This window comes from Rhinolophus hipposideros, assembly GCF_964194185.1.
Source record: "Rhinolophus hipposideros genome assembly, chromosome: 3".
NCBI lineage: Eukaryota > Metazoa > Chordata > Mammalia > Chiroptera > Rhinolophidae > Rhinolophus > Rhinolophus hipposideros.
Window position 1 is genome coordinate 32336204 of NC_138049.1, and position 19863 is coordinate 32356066.

The following is a 19863-nucleotide window of genomic DNA, read 5'->3' on the forward strand; positions in this document are numbered from 1 at the left end:
AGACATGTTTCTAAACCTTAAGAGCTTGTAGTCTGTTAAGGGGAGACAGGCAATAAAAATTAATAAATAAAGGAATACATCATATGATCACATGAAAAGTACTCTGAAGAAAAATAATGTTGGGAATGGAAGTGGGGAATATTGCTGAAGTAGAGGAAAGAATGGTTTACAACTTTAAAAAGTTGATCAAGAAAGGACTCATTAGAATGTAACATAATAAAGCCCTGAAGGAAGTGAGGGAGTGAGTGATAATACTATATCTTAGATAAGAATTACATCCCACGGAAGTTAACCTGGGGAAAAATATTTCTGATGGACAGAAGAGTCATTTCAGAGACAACCCTGAGATATGAGTATTCCTGTCACAATGAGAAACACCCAGGAATTGAGGGCGTTCAGAGATGGGAAAGAAATATGAGATGAAATTAGAGAAATCACAGAGTCAAATAAATGAGGCGTTGTAAGCCATAATGATGATTTTAGCTAATATTAAATGTAAGGCAGGCAGTCATTGAAGGGTTATGAGCCCAGGAGTAAGTAAGATGATCTGACTTATTTTTAACAGGATCCAAAAGACGAAAATACAGTGGATAGTGTAAGGACACTGAGATAAGGCACAGAAGTGATGAAATACGTTGTTGCAGATACCATTATTACATATATTCCTTTGTATATCTACAAAGATATATGAGCTTTAAAGTATTGATGTCCTTTGAACTTTACCTTCCATGAATCCTAAGAAGTATATTTAAAATACAATAACTTTATTGACAGACTTGAAAAATTATAGATGACATTAAATGTCCAGCAGTAGAAAGATAGTTGCATTATTATACATCTATGATCTAGAAGTGCCCTTCTTTACAAATGTTATTGTAAGTATTCTTACCAACATTAAAAATAATTAGAAATATTAAATGGAAAGTAACATTATACAGAATAGCATAGTTATGATTATCACAACTATGAAACATCTATGGAAATTTCTTAGAGAAATCAAGTAAAAAAATAAGCAAAGATACAGGAGATTTCAAAAAGAGAACCATCAAGCTTGATTTAATGAATAGCTAAATCCCATTATTATGGAAAAAGAATACGGAATATACATTCTTGTATATTCGTGAAACTTTTATGAAAATCAATCGTAAACTTAATTATAAAGGAAACCTGAATATATAACAAAAAGTCAAGATGCTTCCAAAATCCAACAGAAAATAACAACAAATTACTGACCCATGACACCGCAAATTAGAATCCTAGAAATCACCAAAACCTCTTTTGAATTATGCTGAAGGAAAAAGTACCTCTAAAATTATACCATAACAATCAATAATTTTATATCAAAATTTCCCGTAAGTTATCATCTTAGAAAAATATATATCCATAAATGATTTCGTTTTAAAAGGTAGTTTAGATAATGTGGAAAATTATTAAATTAGAAAATTAAAAACTCAATAAAACAAAGGAAAATGTAACTATAAAACAGAAACCCAAAAAAGAATAAATTAAATCAAAAAGCTAGTTCCTTGAAAAGATCAATAAAGTAAATAAAACACGGTTGACTCTAAATGAGCAACAATCAAAACACAAAATGTATTTTAGAAAACACAAAAGGGAAATAACTTCTGTTATACTAGCTATTAGGAAAGTTATAAAAAAATATTATGTATAAACTTAGAGATATAGATTGTAGTCTATATGCACTGATGTTCTAGCGAATAATAACTTCCTACATTTGAACCAGGTAGAGTTAGAAATCTGAACAGATGATATTAGAAAATAGAATGATTGTTAAAATTTACCATTAAAATTGCACTATGGTTTCATAGTTGAGGTTTCTTTAGTCTTTAAAGAATTTCTAATGCTTGTGTTAATCAAACTATTTAGACCATAGAAAACCTTTAAAACCAACTAAATATATTTTTAAAAGCTAGCTTAACTGTGATAACAGAACAACATAAAGAAGTTCTTCTCTCTTCACCTCTTTTTTCATCTCGCTCTTTCTCCCTCTCAGTCTATCTCTCCCACTCCCAAGTGTGTGCACGCACACATTGCAAACCAATCACATTAAAGAAATGCTTGAAAAAAACTTCAAAATAAAATATTAAAAATTTGAATCCAGACGTGAATTAAGAAAAGATCACATGATCTATCATGATTGTTTTCTAAGAATGCAAAGATTTTGCAACTGTGGTAAGATATTTCATTATGCCAGTGCATTAAAGGAGCAAAACCATGTGATTTTATTAATAGATACTGTAGGTACTTAATTGAATTTAAAAGCTTTTGTAATAAAACTCTAATTATATTAGGAAAATGAGAGTCCCTAAACATGATAAGGGGAGTCAATAATAGATAGTAGCATGTGGGTTAAGGAGTGAAAAACTAAAGGCTTTGCTGTTATAATCAGGAATGCGATGTGGACGATTATTCTCACTAGTAGTCAACATTTTAGGAAGCGCTATCAAATGAAAAAAGGAATAAACTGCATAACTATTGGAAAAGATAAAATTATTTCAAGCGAAATGAATTTGTACCAAGAAAACTAGAGATAATATTTTTAAATGGAACGAATAATCATTTAAGTGACTAATTCAGGATAAGTATACATAAATCCTAACTTTTATGTTAGCAGTAAAGAATGTAGACATTAAAAAATATCTTTCACAATAATAAAAACATTCTAAAGTATCTAAGAATATATTTAATAGGAAAGATAGAGGTTCTAGGTGAATAAAACCACAAAAATATATTGAAGAACAAAAAATTAGATGTGAATAAATGGAGATATATGATGTGCCCCAGAATGGGAATACTTGTTATTAATACCACATTATGGATTGAATGCAATACTAATTGGAATATCATTGGGTTTTTATTTTCAATATGCTTTTATTGTTGCTGTTATTTAGAACTGGAAAAGAGCATTTTTTAAACCAAATATTTGAAAATTACTCAGGAAAATTTAAATAAAAAGAGTGATAAGAGAACATATGCTGCCAAATATTAAAATTTACTAAAAAGAGAAAGGCCATTATAGTAACTCCAGTAAAAGGATTAATATATAGAAGGTGAATTGTCTAAAATCAAATTTTAGAACAATTTATAGCCTTTTTCAGTAGAGTTGACTTCAAAAGTAGTAACTCATGTGATTATTCCACTTACACGATTCCGTGACGGTGTTTGTCATTGTCACTATTATAATTACTTGTTGAGCCCTGCTTTCTGTAAGGTCTTGTGTAGGAACTATAACTAAAATGAATAATAAGACGTGATCACTGGCTTCCAAATTATATTGTTCTACGCAGGATACAATCTAAAAATAAGTTTTCTTCATTTGTTTCATTTATTTCATGCAATTTTTCTGTCTATTCTGACTGAACAAGAAATTGAGATTTCACAGATAGTTCACAGTAGAGTTGGAATTATATAGATTATAGTGGGTTTTTTGTTTTTGTTTTTTGCTTTAAATATGGATTCTGAAAAATAAATTCTGCAGCACTTCATCTATGCCCTCCAAGCTGTGCTACCATAACCTACAGGCTTCTTTTAACAATAACAACAAAAGCAGAAGAAGAAAGATTTGAAATGTGCGTTTAAAGGTTTCTCTTCAATTAACCCAATAAGAGAGAGGCACAACAATAGGTGTTTCACCTCTTTCATTTTGTATTTTTGTTACTATAAATAATACTACTCTGTGTGCTGAATTATTTCACAGGGTTAAGGAAAATAGTTTGCCCAAAGAACAGTTTAGCTGTCTGTATATTTTATAAACCAATCTAGAGTACCAATGTCCTGGAAAATCTCTACATGCTATGCTTCAAAACCATTTTCAACATGGATAAGCAAGGCATTAAAATCTCTTTGTGAGGTGAGACGCTAGAATGTTGCGTTTATACACCACTTGAGAACCCAGCGCATTGGGTCAATAGGGCAGCATTTTAGCTTTTCCATTTCTTCCTTTTCCCCTAATAATTTTGTGTGCTTTCATTCCTAGTAAAGAACAAACTGTCAGAGTAAATAGAATTTAGCCAGACTTATAAAACTGAGCAAGCCTTCTAATTTTCTTTCTTTGGCAGTTGTCTGACAACAAAGGTATGCTCCTAGGCTAGGCCATGTCAGGCCAGCACTCTTTTTCAGAAAAAGCACGGTCTTGGTAAATTTTCCTTTTGTTGTTGTTGTTGTTGTTGTTGTTGTCAATCAGGTCTAGTAACTATGCCTGCGTTTCATGACTTTATTTTGGAACATTTAAAAATACTTCTTTACATGTTTGCACAGAGGGCGTACAATGAGATCCGTGAAGTTAAACAGTTCCATTTCACCGGCTGGCCTGACCATGGAGTGCCCTACCACGCTACAGGGCTTCTTTCTTTTATCCGCCGAGTCAAGTTCTCCAACCCTCCCAGTGCCGGCCCCATCGTTGTGCATTGCAGGTAAGTGATGGTCCTAAATGACTGTGCACGGCCAGCTTTTTTTTTTTTAAAAAAAGGTATCATGATAAGGCTTTTAAGCACAAAAAAATTAATGCATGTTTACAAGGTTCCAAATTGCACGTATTACAAATAAAGTAAAACAGCAATAAAATAAAAGTTAACCATAAGGAGGATATAAAATAGAAACTTAAAAAATAAATGCATTCATCCTAATGTGTGTAGTGTTGTCCACAGTTGTGAGTGTAGAAAACTGCTTTTTAGTGGCAACATCTGTGTTTTGGTTTGCTTTTTTCCTTTTTTTTTTTTTTTTATTGCTTTTGCAAATCCCATATTGTATGAAATGGCAGAATGAAATAGAGATTCCTTGCCAATCTAGTAAATTCCCGATAGAATTCCAGCTTTTAAAACTAAATGTGAAATATAAGAGTTACTAAATAGCCTAAATTGCAAGAATTTGTGCTATAAAACAGCTATTTAAGATTTAAAAAAAAAAAAAAAAGTCATCCATCAGAGGACATTGAAAACTGAATTAGTGAGATCCAGCAAATACATGCCAGAAAAACGTGAACATTATTTCAAGACTTTCTTCTGATTAGAAACTTCTCTTAAAACAAGCATCCCGAGACACTAAAAGCAAATTACATGGCCTCATTTTGAGATGTGAACAGAAAAATATATACTAAATCTGAAAAGCTTTTCGTAAATGCTGCACAACATTCTCCGATGCTCTCTCCTCCAAGCTCATAATAGTTTGTGCTTCAGCATTCTTTTTCTTTCTGAAAATCCAACCTATTCAGAATTTAAATGACCTTGTATAAAAGGGGGAGGGGGGAAACACAGAATAAGTCATCCCATAAGGATCAGATACTGTATACCCTGAAAAAAAAAATCTTCAATTCAGTCCTCCTCAAGAAATCTGATGTACTCTTCAATTACTTTCCTGTCTCAAACCCTGGGAACTGTGATTTAGAGACGGTAGGCAAAAAGAAAGCAATAGAGATAGCCACAGTATCTTTTACTTAAATTTCTTAAAGAACAGTGAGTTTAAGAGAAGTGACCAAATCTAGAAAACAAAGAAATAATGTTAATAGTCTATTTATGCATTGGGAAAATGAGATAAATAGGTTTTCAATTCAGGCAGGGGTGTCTTGACTTATCATAGATGTTTACTTTCCTATGAATCGCTTGCTTCAGAAGTGCCCCAAGATTCTTAGATACTCTCTTGAAACAGAAGTGTTATTTTCTACTTAGACTCAGGTATCTCTAAATTTATGGAAAAGAGAAAACTGACTACACAGGGAATTTCCTCCCTGCCAAAATCCCAACTATATCTTGTTTGTTCCATTGACTTCTATATATAAAATTGAAGAAGCACTCTCAAGGGGTGAAATAATCAGCAGTATATCATGCTTCAAGTAGTGAGTTAAATACCATAAGATAGTGGCTATCTTAGTGACCAGTTAAGAATTATATTCTATACCTAACAATTCATTTTTATTTTTCCTTCAGATCACCATTCAACAATATTCTTTCTACTATCAGTTTCCTCCCCATTGATAACCACTATTTTCTTCCCCAGCATCACATTAGCATTTCCTCCTGCCTTGTGGCTCCTCAGATTTCCCATTGAAAGGTTTTGGAATTCGTTTTCTTTTGCCTTGGTATTTATAACTTCTGTCTAAGAGAGCCAGCAGTTTTGAATTTTACCAGAAAACCTACAATTATGAGTATGAAAGTCTTCAATTTGGGGTTAAATTTTAAAGCCTGAATTCACTCCCTGATCAATTCTATGAGCTTGAAATTACGTGTATTTGATTTACACAAAATGAAGACTGTAAGAGAACTACAGAGCTTGAATGATATATACCGAGGGTGCCAAAAAAATGTATACAAGTGGACCCTTTGCTCAACGTTGTTCGAATAGTAGTTTGCCATAATCAAGTGTATGGATGCTGATCATAACCATTTTGAACACTTCTTGTAATTGCAGAAGTCCAACGTGACTTGTATTCGTCTTTTGTTATTGGTATACATTGAGTATTACAATTTTAATACAGTTTTCCTTTCTTAAAATATGTATACATTTTTTGGCACCCTCTGTGTACATTATTATTAAAACACAATTTGATTTAGAAAGTTATATCCTCTAGTTTGGAACTCTTGTTCCAGTCTTCAGTTTATACCAGAGCAGATACTCTACATGAAGTTTTTTTGGACATTAACAAGTGTTTGTACAATATGTACAAATTATGCAGTCTTGTGCTTTCTTAAATTAGATTCCACCTCTCTGAAAGCCAAAAGGATCTTTATTTAAAGTTTCATAGACATGCTTCCTGCAGTCCTTCAATTCAATTCTCAATTTGTTTATTTTATTTCTTTTTTTTAGTGCTGGTGCTGGACGAACTGGCTGTTACATAGTGATTGATATCATGCTGGACATGGCTGAAAGAGAAGGTGTTGTTGACATCTACAACTGTGTCAAAGCCTTAAGATCTCGTCGTATCAATATGGTCCAAACTGAGGTATGTTGATTGTTGATTTACCTCTAACTTTTTTTTCTAGCCTTTTCCAAATAAAAGAGTCCATGTTTTTCACATGTCAATAGGAAAATATAGATAATTTTATTAATATTTCCATAGAGAGAAAATTCTGTGTATTCTTTACCTTTGATATGCAGATAAGTTTTATTAAAATAGTGTAAAGGTTTTCTTTTTCTTTCTTTTGATAGGAACAGTACATTTTTATTCATGATGCCATTTTAGAAGCCTGTTTATGTGGAGAAACTGCCATACCTGTCTGTGAATTTAAAGCTGCATATTTTGATATGATTAGAATAGACTCCCAGACTAACTCTTCACATCTCAAAGATGAATTCCAGGTATTTACTATTTCTAGGTCTTCTTTTACGAACAACTTATTTCAATTTGTTCTGGGTATTATTAATTCTTGTAAGGAAGGTCTTTCAAGTCAAATTTATAACCTTTGATCCAATTTTAAATATAATACCTATCTATTTCATTACACATGTTATGGAGTCACTTTTGTATTAATGAGCTCATGTCTGCTATATCATGAAGGGCAAATGAGTTCAGACTCGGGGAAGGGTATGGGGAAAAGGTATCATAAAAGTCAAATTTAGTGGTGGATTGTGTATACTTACAATGCTTTTTTATGCTGTGTAATGGATTTGGCTTTCTATGCTGCTCAAAATGTGAAATCAAGCACATCAATAATAATAGCTGAAGTTTAGGCTAGACATTGTTTCTAAAAAGAACCCAAATGTTTATAAGACCTTTAAAACACCTGTGAAGTTGTGTGACTATGAAGTCAGAAGTCCCTCTAGAAACTTAATACTTGGATTCTTTGCCCAGTACTCTTTCCAGCATGCCACAATCTTTAAATATAGCATGTCAAAACATTTTTAGAAAGTATAGTTTCCAACTTTGATGATGGGTCATTATCATGAGATACTGATTGAATTATCTTTGCTTGGGCATGCATTTTGTAGGTAGCTATATTGTTCAGCTTTCCTTTTAAGAAGCACATTGAACAGTGCATATATTTTTTCTTTGTCACTTCTCAGGCTTCATTAGCTTTAACTTCAAAGTCTATCAGTCTGTCATAGTGGCGAACGCCATTGCCTCGTAAAAATCCTATGCTTTCTACTTGGCGTCCTAAATACTAGATGAATCTGTGTTGTGCTATTAAATGGGTCACTGTCTTTTAACCTGGATTCCCTTTTCCTTGTAGACCTTGAATTCAGTTACCCCTCGACTACAAGCTGAAGACTGCAGTATAGCATGCCTGCCAAGGAACCATGACAAGAACCGTTTCATGGACATGCTCCCACCTGACAGATGTCTGCCTTTTTTAATTACAATTGATGGGGAGAGTAGTAACTACATCAATGCTGCCCTTATGGATGTAAGAGACTGCTCCCTTTGTTAGTGTAAAGTGTCGTGAAAAGCTACATCATGCAATGAACACTGGCTACTTTTCTTTTCAAGAAAATCAAAATGGCCTAAAAGGGAAAATTGGAAACTTTCATTGAAATACAATTTTATTGGAGAATGATTTTGAATTTCCCCTACAGGGATTCTTAGGAACTGTTAAGTTTTAGGCTTTATTGTAAATGTAGAGCTTGATTGTCAGTTATTATATTCTGAAAAGGAAATGTCTTCGGGTAAGATTTTTTCATCTTAATCATTTTCACAAAAGAAAGTCATGCTTATCTATTTTGAATACATTTAGGAAGGAGTTTTAAAAACCATAGAATACCATACCCTTCTGAAGTGATGTTAATTTGGGAAACTTTTATCTCTGACGTTCAATGTAATTTAGAGCTAACTTGTTTTATTGGCCATTAGTTAATAGTCTGTCTATAAGTAACTAGGGAAGACATGGAAGATATAATGTTAACACATTCATCAGAATAAAAGGACTGACTTGCCTCACTCCAATTTTCATAAACTGTTGGTGGAAGAACATGTACTCAGCATGTTACCATCCCATAGACAGAACAACGTGGAAAGAGACTTTTAAATTATGTTTTTAGCCACCTTGCTTTGGTTACCTTGGCAAGAATTAAGAAGGCTATCAAGGCTCAGAATTCTTCTTTTTTTTTTTTTTTTTAATTTATTGGGGTGACAATTGTTAGTGAAATTACATAGATTTCACGTGTACAATTCTGTATTACATCATCTATAAATCCCATTGTGTGTTCACCACCAAGAGTCAGTTCTCCTTCAATCACCATATATTTGATTCCCCTTACCCTCATCTCAGAATTCCTTTAAATAGTTTATCACCTTCTTTCGTAAACGTTTCTAGTTCTTGCCGTTTAGCCTTTGGAACCATAGCAAGAAGAAATTAGAAGTCGGAGATCATTCCTTTGTGACTAACAATGAAGCTTTCCAAGTTGTTGCTCCTATTGTGTTTTCCAAAATTAGCTTCCGATAAAGAGACTTAGGAAAACCTACATTCTACTTCTGAGATTAGCCTTTTAGTCAGTCACTTGGCTGCTTTTCATGCTGCAGAGCACAGTAGTCCAAAGGCAAGCTCAAGTGAAAAGTTCCCATCCCTTCTGTGACCAGAGTCTTGCCTTGCTATTAATCATTTTCATTGAAATCACATGGATTCTCATTGTACCATTTCTTCCCATTTTAATTGTCTGGAAAGGCAAATATACTAAATATAGAGAGAAGACACTCAAGACCTTTATGCTTCTAAGTCTAGATTTGTAATGAAGAAAGGATGTGTAGAAAAGGGAAGAAGGAAAAATATTCATGCCTTACATTTTTGTCTTTGGCATCTCTGTCAAATTTTTCTGGATTTCCAGGTTGTTTTCTAGTTATTATGAAGACTGAGCCTTGTACTCTACCTATTCCTACTCTGCTGAATTCTCTCTAAATCAACAAAGATATATTTCATTAGTAGAAACTGCCCTGTGGATTTAGTAGTATAGTTGGGACTTCAGAAAAGTTTTGATTTGGCTTACAAGAATAAGGCTCATTGGTCAACACTGATCCCTTCCCTTTCCACTCTTTCCTCATACTTAGTGTTATAGACCCTTTTGCCATACCTGTGAAGGATCAGAATAAGGCTGAGGATTCTGTGATTTAAAAGCCTTAGATGCATTAGATGTACTTACAGAACTTTTAAAAAAATAGGAAATCTTCAGTCTTCTCCATTATCATCTCTTCTTCTTCCATCTCCCCTCCCCTGTGACTCAAAAAATAAGTTAATAACTATCAGCCTTCTTTGGGTTACTTTCCTCTAGAGCAGACATTTTATTATAAGGAAAGCTGATTTCTTCGTTTCCTTTCTGATGAGACTTCATGTCTTTCTTAGGAGGCACTCCCTCGAGTTGCAGATGGAACTTTGTAAGATGTTGAGGTCATTTAGAAACAGCCAGGTGAATTATCATCTCCTCACATTTATCCTGCCATACTTCATGGAATGGAATGCCATGGTTGGCAACATTTCCCAAATGGTAGTAGGATCAATGGAGTTCAAGGACCAGTTTCTACACTGATGTTAAGCCACTTAAAGGACTTAAAGAGTTGAATGACATAAACGAGTTAGAAGATCACTGGCAATTTTTATCAGCTTAAGGAAGTCTATCTCAGGCAACTATCTAGTTATTTTATTTTTTATACAAATCATTATTTGAAGTTATTACACAGAAATATTCATTTCTATTTTAGTGTAGAATGCTTATCTGCAGAACAAGAGATTGACCAGGCAAGATAAGCATTGCCTTTTCTTCTGGAAAAAGATAATTTATTGTTTCCCAATGAAGGATCACTTAGCAAACAAGGAGTCACTTCCTCTTAGATGGGGCCAAGGAGTCCATTGGTTTTATTCTTTGGTACTTGAAAATCCTTAAACAATTAAAGCCATCTTTGTATTTATTGATATGGATTAGAAATGCCAAGATAACTAAGGGAAGTGGTTTATCTATAAGATGTACAGAATGGGCTTACTATCCATATAATGTAAGATCACATGAATTTGGGGCATATATGCTTTTTCTTATTTGGAGTGGAGGAGAGCCAAACATTCACATATATAATAGTTGATTGATGATTGATAGAAAGGGACATACATACACACTAGGGAATTTTGTGCCTACTTTGCCTTCAGCCTCTCAGGCTGATTACCTTTGGAAACCTGCAATAGCCTGACAGGTACTTCATGGAAGATCTTAACATCAAAAAGTTCGTTTGTTTCTTCTTTTCTATTTGTCCTGTATTTACTTTTCTCAACAAAGTAAAACTTAAATTCTTGACTTGAATTGCTATTGAGACATCAAATTCTTAGCATCAATTTGACTAATTACTAGTTGCAGTACATTCCAGTGGTCCAAATCTGTTAATTCCATGCCTTGTACAGCAATCTGACTCCATCTCCATGTGAAGCTATTATGTCTTACTGGTCCTACATTGAAGTGGATTGAATCTGCTTGTACAACTGATTGTATTTTTTAAATCACAGAACCCTTGGGTTTACCTCTAATCTTTCACAGTTTAAGGTCTTAAGTTTCTGTATCTACCTTGTTTCTTCACAGAGCTACAGGCAGCCAGCTGCTTTCATCGTCACACAGTACCCTCTGCCAAACACTGTGAAGGACTTCTGGAGATTGGTGTATGATTATGGCTGTACTTCCATTGTGATGTTAAATGAAGTGGACTTATCCCAGGTTAATGTCTATGGGTTGCTTTTGTGTGTTTATACACAACTTTATAATGTAGTAATAAAAATGCTATAAACTGCTTTATACCACCCCAGTTAGAAAAAGTTACTCTCTTTTTCTTTCAAAACATTCATCATCTAGGGCTGCCCTCAGTACTGGCCAGAAGAAGGAATGCTACGATATGGCCCTATCCAAGTGGAATGTATGTCTTGTTCAATGGATTGTGATGTGATAAACCGGATTTTTAGAATATGCAATCTAACAAGAGTAAGTCACTATTTAATCATTCTTCCTAACCTGATCCAGACTAGATGGGTCATTCCATGACAGGGTATAATTCCATTCAGACAACATGAAAAGTAGAATTAGTAGTGTTACATAATTAGTCCCAAAGCTGGACGTTTTCTGGTTGATTACTAGACTCATGTATTCTACCTGAAAATCTAGATTCAGACACACTGACTTAATTGAGTTTGATTGTCTGAGCCTAGCTTTTGAGCACATGTAAATGTATCTCCAGGTTGACTACATGTTTTAGTCATATTGACATCAAGCTCAGAAAAAGCATGCAGTTAAAAACTAAGAGTGTAATAATAATAATGACAGAGAAGAAGCTTTACCTCAGGAGGAAAAACTATGTCAGATCAGCCATTATAGAAGGGTTCCATGTCACTATTCCAAGTTGTAGGTGTAAAGGAGAACCCAGGCATGAAGGAAAAGGTGAATCACAGACATCATTGGTTCTCCACATACCACTGTGTCTTTCTAAATTTCCCAACATCTCACTCTGCCAAGATCTATGGATAGAACCAGTGCTGCCACCATTGTGCCCTTTTCCAGGAGCAAAGGAGCAACTGTGTCCCCAGGAGTCTTTCTTTTCCTGACTCTTGTGCTTTGTGCTAAATGACAAATTAAGTTTGGGGTCTCTCCCTCAAAAAAAAAAAAAAAAAGTATTATTAAAAACCGTTTAGATTATGTAACCAAATAGCAAGCAACTTTGAAAACATTAGTAACTTCCATGGAATTATTCTCTTTTTAAAAAGAACTATTGCTTTGTTTTTTAGAGGAACAGCTCTAAGTATGTGTATTATTTTGACTGTGTATAGGGTTGGCATATTTCAGTGTTTCGCATATCAAAATGGCTATATGTGATTCTGGTTAATAAGTCTGGTGTGTGTGTGTGTGTGTATATATATATATATATATAATAAAATCCTATCCAATTCTATTGCTCATTTAAGTGGAGGAAAAAAGATAACTTCAATCATGTCATAATATTCATGCATATCTTAGATGTTAATTTAAATGAAATCTCATTATGTCTGCACATCTGTTACATTATGGTCTAGTAATATTTTAGCAGAGAAACCATAGCTGCTAAACTAAGAAAGTAAAACTTGTCTGTTAATTGAGCCGTTTACATGAAAAATATTCTAGGAATAGGAAATCAAATCAGTATTACATTTTTTTGTCAGCATATTTGTTTGTTTATCCTCCTCTATATTTGGTGTTCTAGTCCTTATTAGTGCAGGATTTTTCATTGTTTTAATTTTTTTCTGTTTCCAATCTCATTTAATGTCGTCCACCTCATCAAATATTTAGCATACACCAACAAGTAGTTGGGTGTTGTACTAGGTATGTCCTCATCCTACAAATAGATGCGTGAGCTGTATGGAGGTACACATCTGCTGTCTTACGATGGATCTTACTCATGTATTACATATTCTTCCTTAACATTTTTTATTTGAGTGTTAAAGTTTTATGCATCATTCAACAATTCTGTTCTTTCGAAGTATTTTGCTAGGTGGAATAGTTCAGAGTTTAGGGGGAAAAGAGAGAGCTTTTCTTGTGCTTAAAGAAATTATATTTTATCAGGAAAGACAAGCACTAAACAATTAATTGTATAATCATTTATTTACAAATATGAATAATTCTATAGAGAAAAAAATACAGATCGCAAAGTGTTTGAGTGATCTGAAATAGCTGAGTGATCAGAGAAGACTTCTTTGAGGTAGGAATATTTAAGCCAAAATTTGAAGAATCAATAAAAGCATTGTGGGGGTGGGATAACCAACTATCCTGGTTTACATGGGACGGAGAGGTTTCTGTGCTAAAACCAGAAAAGTCCCAGGCAAACCCAAACAAGTCACTCTATTTAGAATTGAGAGGGGCAAGCAAGAAGTAAATGTTCAAGACAAAAGGGAGTGTATGTATAAAGTCCCCAAGGCAATAAATTACTTGATAAATGGATTTTAAAAAGGCCAATATGTTTGACACTTGAATAAGTGTGTTAGAGTAGAGTGAAGGTTGAGATAGGAGGTGGAGCCAGATTATGTAAGGATTTGTAAACTATGGCAACAATTTTGATTTTATGCTAAGATCATTTGGAAGCCATTAAAGCAGAAGCATAATCAGATCAAATTTGCATTTCAAAATAAGCATGATGTCTGTAGTAAGAATGATTTGTAAAGAGGTCCAAGTTTATTCAGGGAGATCAACTAGGAGGTAATTATCATAATTTGTGACTGGGGGTGCAATGATGTCAGTGGTGATAAAGAAGAGATGAATTTAAAACTTACTTTACAAGTATAAACATAGGAATTGATTATTTGATGGTGGATATGAGAAAGAAGCTTGTATAAAGGGTAATTCTCATGTTTCTTGCTTCTGTAATTTAGGCTGTTTCTACACTAGCATGTACATATTTAGGACTCAGAGGCTCTATCGAATGTCAATGTCATTTATATCATGGTGTAAAATTCCTAGTCCCAAATTACATAAAATTACTTTTCCTCCACAGCCACAGGAAGGTTATCTGATGGTACAGCAGTTTCAGTATCTAGGGTGGGCTTCTCATCGAGAAGTGCCTGGCTCCAAACGGTCATTTTTGAAACTGATACTGCAGGTGGAAAAATGGCAGGAGGAATGTGAGGAAGGGGAAGGCCGGACAATCATCCACTGCCTGTGAGTATAGCAATGTGGCTTGGCCATTGAGGGGAGCCTTGGTGTTCATTTCCTCGTTAGCATTCATGCTTTCTATGCTAAAGAGTCCCCGGCTCATATCATATGTACCTCCATAAATATTAAAATAAAATCCCTGTGTCATAATCCTCTAATTAACTACTAACTAATTTTATTTTTGTATGTTTTAAAAAATTGATTATTATGTAGTTGTTATATGATTTAAACTCTTTGGAACACTATTCTGAACTACTTTTCTGATTTACAGTTTACAAATCTATCAAATATCTCAGAGTATCTAGGTTGGGGCAATTTATGACTATAGTATATTCCCAAACACAAGCTACTGAACTAACAATGTCTTCAAGTGTCCTTCCTCTGCCCTGTACCCATACCTGCACACATAAGCAAATGAAGACACAAATCGACAAAAATTAAAAAAATAATGTTTTCTTTTCCCAAACATGTATAATTGTGTGATCTATGCTCACCAAAAGCTTCAGTCTAAAATGCCTTTGCTTTCTTTGCTTTCAGAAATGGTGGCGGGAGAAGTGGCATGTTCTGTGCTATAGGAATTGTTGTTGAAATGGTGAAACGGCAAAATGTTGTCGATGTGTTCCATGCGGTCAAGACATTAAGGAACAGCAAGCCCAACATGGTGGAGGCCCCGGTGAGTCAGTCTCAGAAGCAGAAGGGAGCGTAGAGATTAGTCAGTCATTTACCTACTTGTGAGTTGACTTCATAGGCACACAGGGAATCAAACGTATAAATGGGTCTTTGTGGGGACTTTCCTGCCTAAATGATGAATTGCCCGGTATCCCCCTCTACTCACATAACTTAATCACATATTACATAAACTGCTAATGATAAAGAGAACTATTTTCACTTAATTTGGAAAATGCCTGGGATTTTTTTTTTCTCTGTTGTGGGCAATAAACATTTGCTACAATGAAGTTTGGTAAATGGCTTTATAGTAAGAATAAATCCTGCTATCCAGGCTTTATTCTTGTTCATTTTTATTTCTTAAAACATATTGAGTTAACTGGTAAAACTAATCTGAGAGATATATTCCTAAATTATATCAGCTTGTTAGACATCCCATGTTTTTAAAAGACACCTGAAATGTATTTTAGTCATTATTTATAATTCTTCATTTCTGGTCAAATTATAACATTTAAAGCTTTTGTCATTGACAAATTTCAGCCTTTATTGGTTATAGAGCATAGTTCATATGATACTACCTGAATTTGCCAGGACTCATAAAATCAGAACATGGCTTACAAAATAAGAACAGATGGGTTTTTGTATGTGGGAGTGTATCTGGGTGAAGAGCTGTGAAGAATCAAGAAAGAAACTTCGCTCTCACATTTCACTTTTAAAGAGAGATGTCTGTGGGTTACACGTGTACACGGTGGGATAAGGTCAGGAGCAGCTGTGTAGTTTTATGCTCACAGAAGAGTAAACCAGAAAAACCAACGCATCATTGTTGCTTGCCCTACATTTATCAAGATGATCAGATAACCAAAATGAGCAATTTGATAAACCTTTAAAGTATTTTCACCACTTCCTGCTCATGAATTGTTCACACAAAAGGTGTATTGCTTCCTGAGACAAAATCTGAAGAGTTACATTTAGACTCTTTCACTTTTAAGAGTGATAACATACATTCTCCCCTTCTCCGAGTCTTCAGAAACCCTCTACTCCACCTCATTCTTTAGGTTTTGCAGTTGTCTGAACGAGGTGATGTTGGATTTGACTGGGGTGTTTGCAATGGAGATAGAAATAGTGGGGTGGATTTGAGGAATTTTTGAGGTAGAACTCAGGTCATCTTATAAGACGGATGGGTAGTGGTTATGTCTGAAGTATGACGATTTCTTAATGTAAACTCTGCCTCCATCTTTCAGATCGAGTCTTAAAATCATCAGTGGGGTCACTTCTGACCTCAGAATTCAAATTTTACCTCCAAATTTCACTTAGGTTTTCCACCATTACTTAAAAAAAATATTCTATGGTTAAACTCTGCCATTCTAGAACATTCCAAAGAGTTACTATTCACCTTTAATTCATGTCCCATGAATCCAGACAAAACTCCCCACCCTCGGGTTTATGTTTAATCACGGTTAATTATTAGTTCTGTGTGGTATTGACTTGAACTGAGAAGTCTGGTAAGGAAATTTAGACTGTAAACCAAATTGCTAGAGACTGATTAAAGAGACATAACTGCTTTCAAGCAGTTTTTGGTTCTTCAGATGCACTTGTCACAGTGATAGGCTAATTTAAATCATGTCTACTTGATAATTAGGATAAGATTGATAAAGACCTCTTGGGGAAAGTTTTTATTACCATAGTTTATTGCTGGAGATACCTGGAAGTTTGCTTTAGAAATAATATGAGTTTTACATTATTCTCCAGTTCAGCCCGAATTTTACCTACTTAGATTGAACTGGAAAGTTTTTAATGAATTACATATTGTAAAGTCATAATTTGTAACACAGTCTCTGATGTTTTTTAATTCTTCATAATAAAGTAACACATAGATAGACTTAGAGGAAAGGCAGTTTAAACTCAAATTTTATTGCTAACCAAATTGTCTGAAATATATCAAGGTGACAGGAATAAATTTTCAGATACAAATAAGCTCCCAAAAATGTAAGAACTGCTAACCATTTTGAAATTACTTGAATACTCTGATGAGCCAAAAACTGTCAAATTAAGAATTTGGAATTGTGAAGTGGCGGTTTGAAATGACTGACTTGCTTTTTTTTTTCTTTCGCTTTTTTCTTTCTTTTTTTCTTTTTTATTACTGAGGAAAAGTATCTGAAGTGTGGGGAACAATATTTGCACTTAGTCACTGTAGCATTATATATAATAGAAGAAAACAAATACAATCTAATAGTCAAACAATCCATATATTAGACTTTTATGTAGTATTTAAAGGGGTAATAAATAATGTGGAGAAGTTACATAATGTTATACAAAAAACAATAAAATCTAAGATTACATCCTCAAATATGCATATAAAACTATATTTACTCTAATGTAATTATTGTTTCAATCATGCATAAAAAAAGACTGAAGCAAAATAACAATTTTATTTTCTGATCATAGAATTATAAAAAATCTTTTTTATGATTATACTTTTTTTATATTGGGAAATTTTTCGGTAATGATCAGGAGTTACTATTATAATCAGCTTTCAAAATACTGTAGATTTTTTTAATTTGACAGAAACTATAAGGCAAAGATAACATATCTTTTTACATTGTTTCTTTTTCTTAAATAGCAACTTAAATGTAAAATATGTATGCCCAGATAGTCAACTTGTATATGGAAAAATAATTTGTAATTCTTGAATAATCTAAACCATTTGCAGAGTATTAATTTGGTAGCTTTATTCACCATTGGTCTTCTTAACGTTCGTCAACCCTTTTGTGTTAACGTCTTTCAGGAGCAGTACCGTTTCTGCTATGATGTAGCTTTGGAATACCTGGAGTCCTCTTAGCTGGGTGAGACCTCCGCATCCAGACAGAAACCTTTTCCTCCATTGAGCAAGCAGCTGTTGTACCTATTGCATTCGTGCAGAAAGATTTTAATGTGGGGGGCGGGAGACTTTTCCATTTGAGAGGTAAAAGTATTTTTCTTATGGAGCTGTGTATCTTAATAAAAATGACTCAATTAGTTTCTATTACTGTATGAAAGCATCCACATTTTGTGCCACATAAATTATATTTAATAAGAACCAGATTCAAATGAGAACTTATCAGTGTTTGTACAATGAATATGCAGCCTTTTCTCTCCTAGGTTTGCTAGCGCAGCCACCACATGTTGCATGAATTAGTACTTTCTACATGGCATTTTCCTCCTTTTTTTAGATAAAAGATGTTAACTCTTTAAAGGAATAAGAAAGAAAAGCTGTGCAAATTCATAGTAAAGTTCATTTTTTTATATGTTTCAAGTGTAGCAGATCTCTATATAAATATATAAATATATATAACTGGCTTATTTTCTCTTAATGTGCAATGATGGCTGGATCATTTAAAGTTCTTTTTAGAAATAAACATAAGCCAAAGACTCAAGTGTAAATATGTCTATATGGAGAAAGCACATTATATTTATTGGTTACTGACATTCCTTTTTTTGATGGCTAATATACTACCACCACAATCATTTTTTTTTTTTCTGAAGAAAGCTTTTTCTTTCACTAAAATCAATTGTAAACGATTTTTGTAGATTATTTTTTGTATGTTTTAGTGTAAGTAGGGGATAAACTTTTTATTCATAAATCAGGAAGCAGTGTTCTTTATAGTGATTCTCTTGTGTACATGCTTGTGAATTAAATTGATGTAAAACACCTTGGCAATTGGGTCTTTTAATATAGGACCAAATTAAAACATCTGTTGACAATGTATAATTTTTCACAATTTCCTTAGTTAAAGAAATAATGGTTTGGGGCTCATGTATGAGAATTGAACACATTCAAAGGCCTTGCTGGTGATGTGCACAATGTTGAACGTAGCCTTTAAGCATCATTTACATTTTAAAGGCATTGATTTTTTTCAGCTTATGACCAAACACTGGTCAAGAAAACAAAATGGCCACATTCATGCTGTCAGGGTCAAGCTTTATCAAACTAAACTGTCAAGGTGATAAAATGTTGTTGGTTTTTTTTATGTTTACATGCACAAGCTTTGGGCTCTAACATAGAAAGTGTAAGCAAATCAATGCCAGATTCCTGGTTTGTGCATTGTCATGGGATTCTCAAGTGATCCTTTCTAAATGTGGTCTAGTTCACATTCTCCCTCTAGCTGTAACTTCACATCACCAGCTTGCAGTTTATTATTGACTAAAGCATTCCAGTATCCTCTTTGTAGATTGCCAGTACATGACATGGTGCTTATAAAGATTTGATTAAAGTAAGAGTGAATAAAGTTTTTATAATTACAACAGTTCTGGTTTGCACATTATTTTCCCCTAATTTTCATGTCTTCACTCCCAAATACTCAGAAATTCTATTAGAAGTAGAACTAATGTCTAAGCACTAATTTCTTTTTTTTTTTTTTTTTTAATTTTTAAAATTGAATTTCAAAAAGTCCATATGAGTGGAGAGGAAAAACGCCAGGGGATTGACATCAATTGTTTTTTGAGTATCTGTGTTTATATGTCACTGACCTTTCATGTGATATATATTTCCTTATTTCTTCCTTATAACAAACTTGACAAATAGTAATGATCAGCCCTTTTTTATTGATGAGGAAATTGAATTGAAGCTGAGAC

The 19863-nt window shown here is 33.7% G+C and overlaps 1 protein-coding gene across 19 annotated transcripts in view; it reads left to right on the plus strand.

Annotated features, from left to right (window-relative positions):
* PTPRK (protein tyrosine phosphatase receptor type K) overlaps positions 1–19532 on the plus strand; it is a 511921-nt gene extending 492389 nt beyond the window's left edge. For all 19 annotated transcript variants that reach the window (XM_081044250.1, XM_081044264.1, XM_081044263.1 and 16 more), the window contains 9 exons: positions 4279–4433; positions 6820–6955; positions 7162–7311; positions 8184–8357; positions 11503–11634; positions 11770–11895; positions 14429–14592; positions 15124–15259; positions 18038–19532. In XM_081044250.1, the coding sequence (XP_080900376.1) occupies positions 4279–4433; positions 6820–6955; positions 7162–7311; positions 8184–8357; positions 11503–11634; positions 11770–11895; positions 14429–14592; positions 15124–15259; positions 18038–18091 (1227 nt within the window). In that variant the 3' untranslated portion in view covers positions 18092–19532. The remainder of the gene's footprint in view (positions 1–4278; positions 4434–6819; positions 6956–7161; positions 7312–8183; positions 8358–11502; positions 11635–11769; positions 11896–14428; positions 14593–15123; positions 15260–18037) is intronic.
* Positions 19533–19863: the final 331 nt, after the last annotated feature.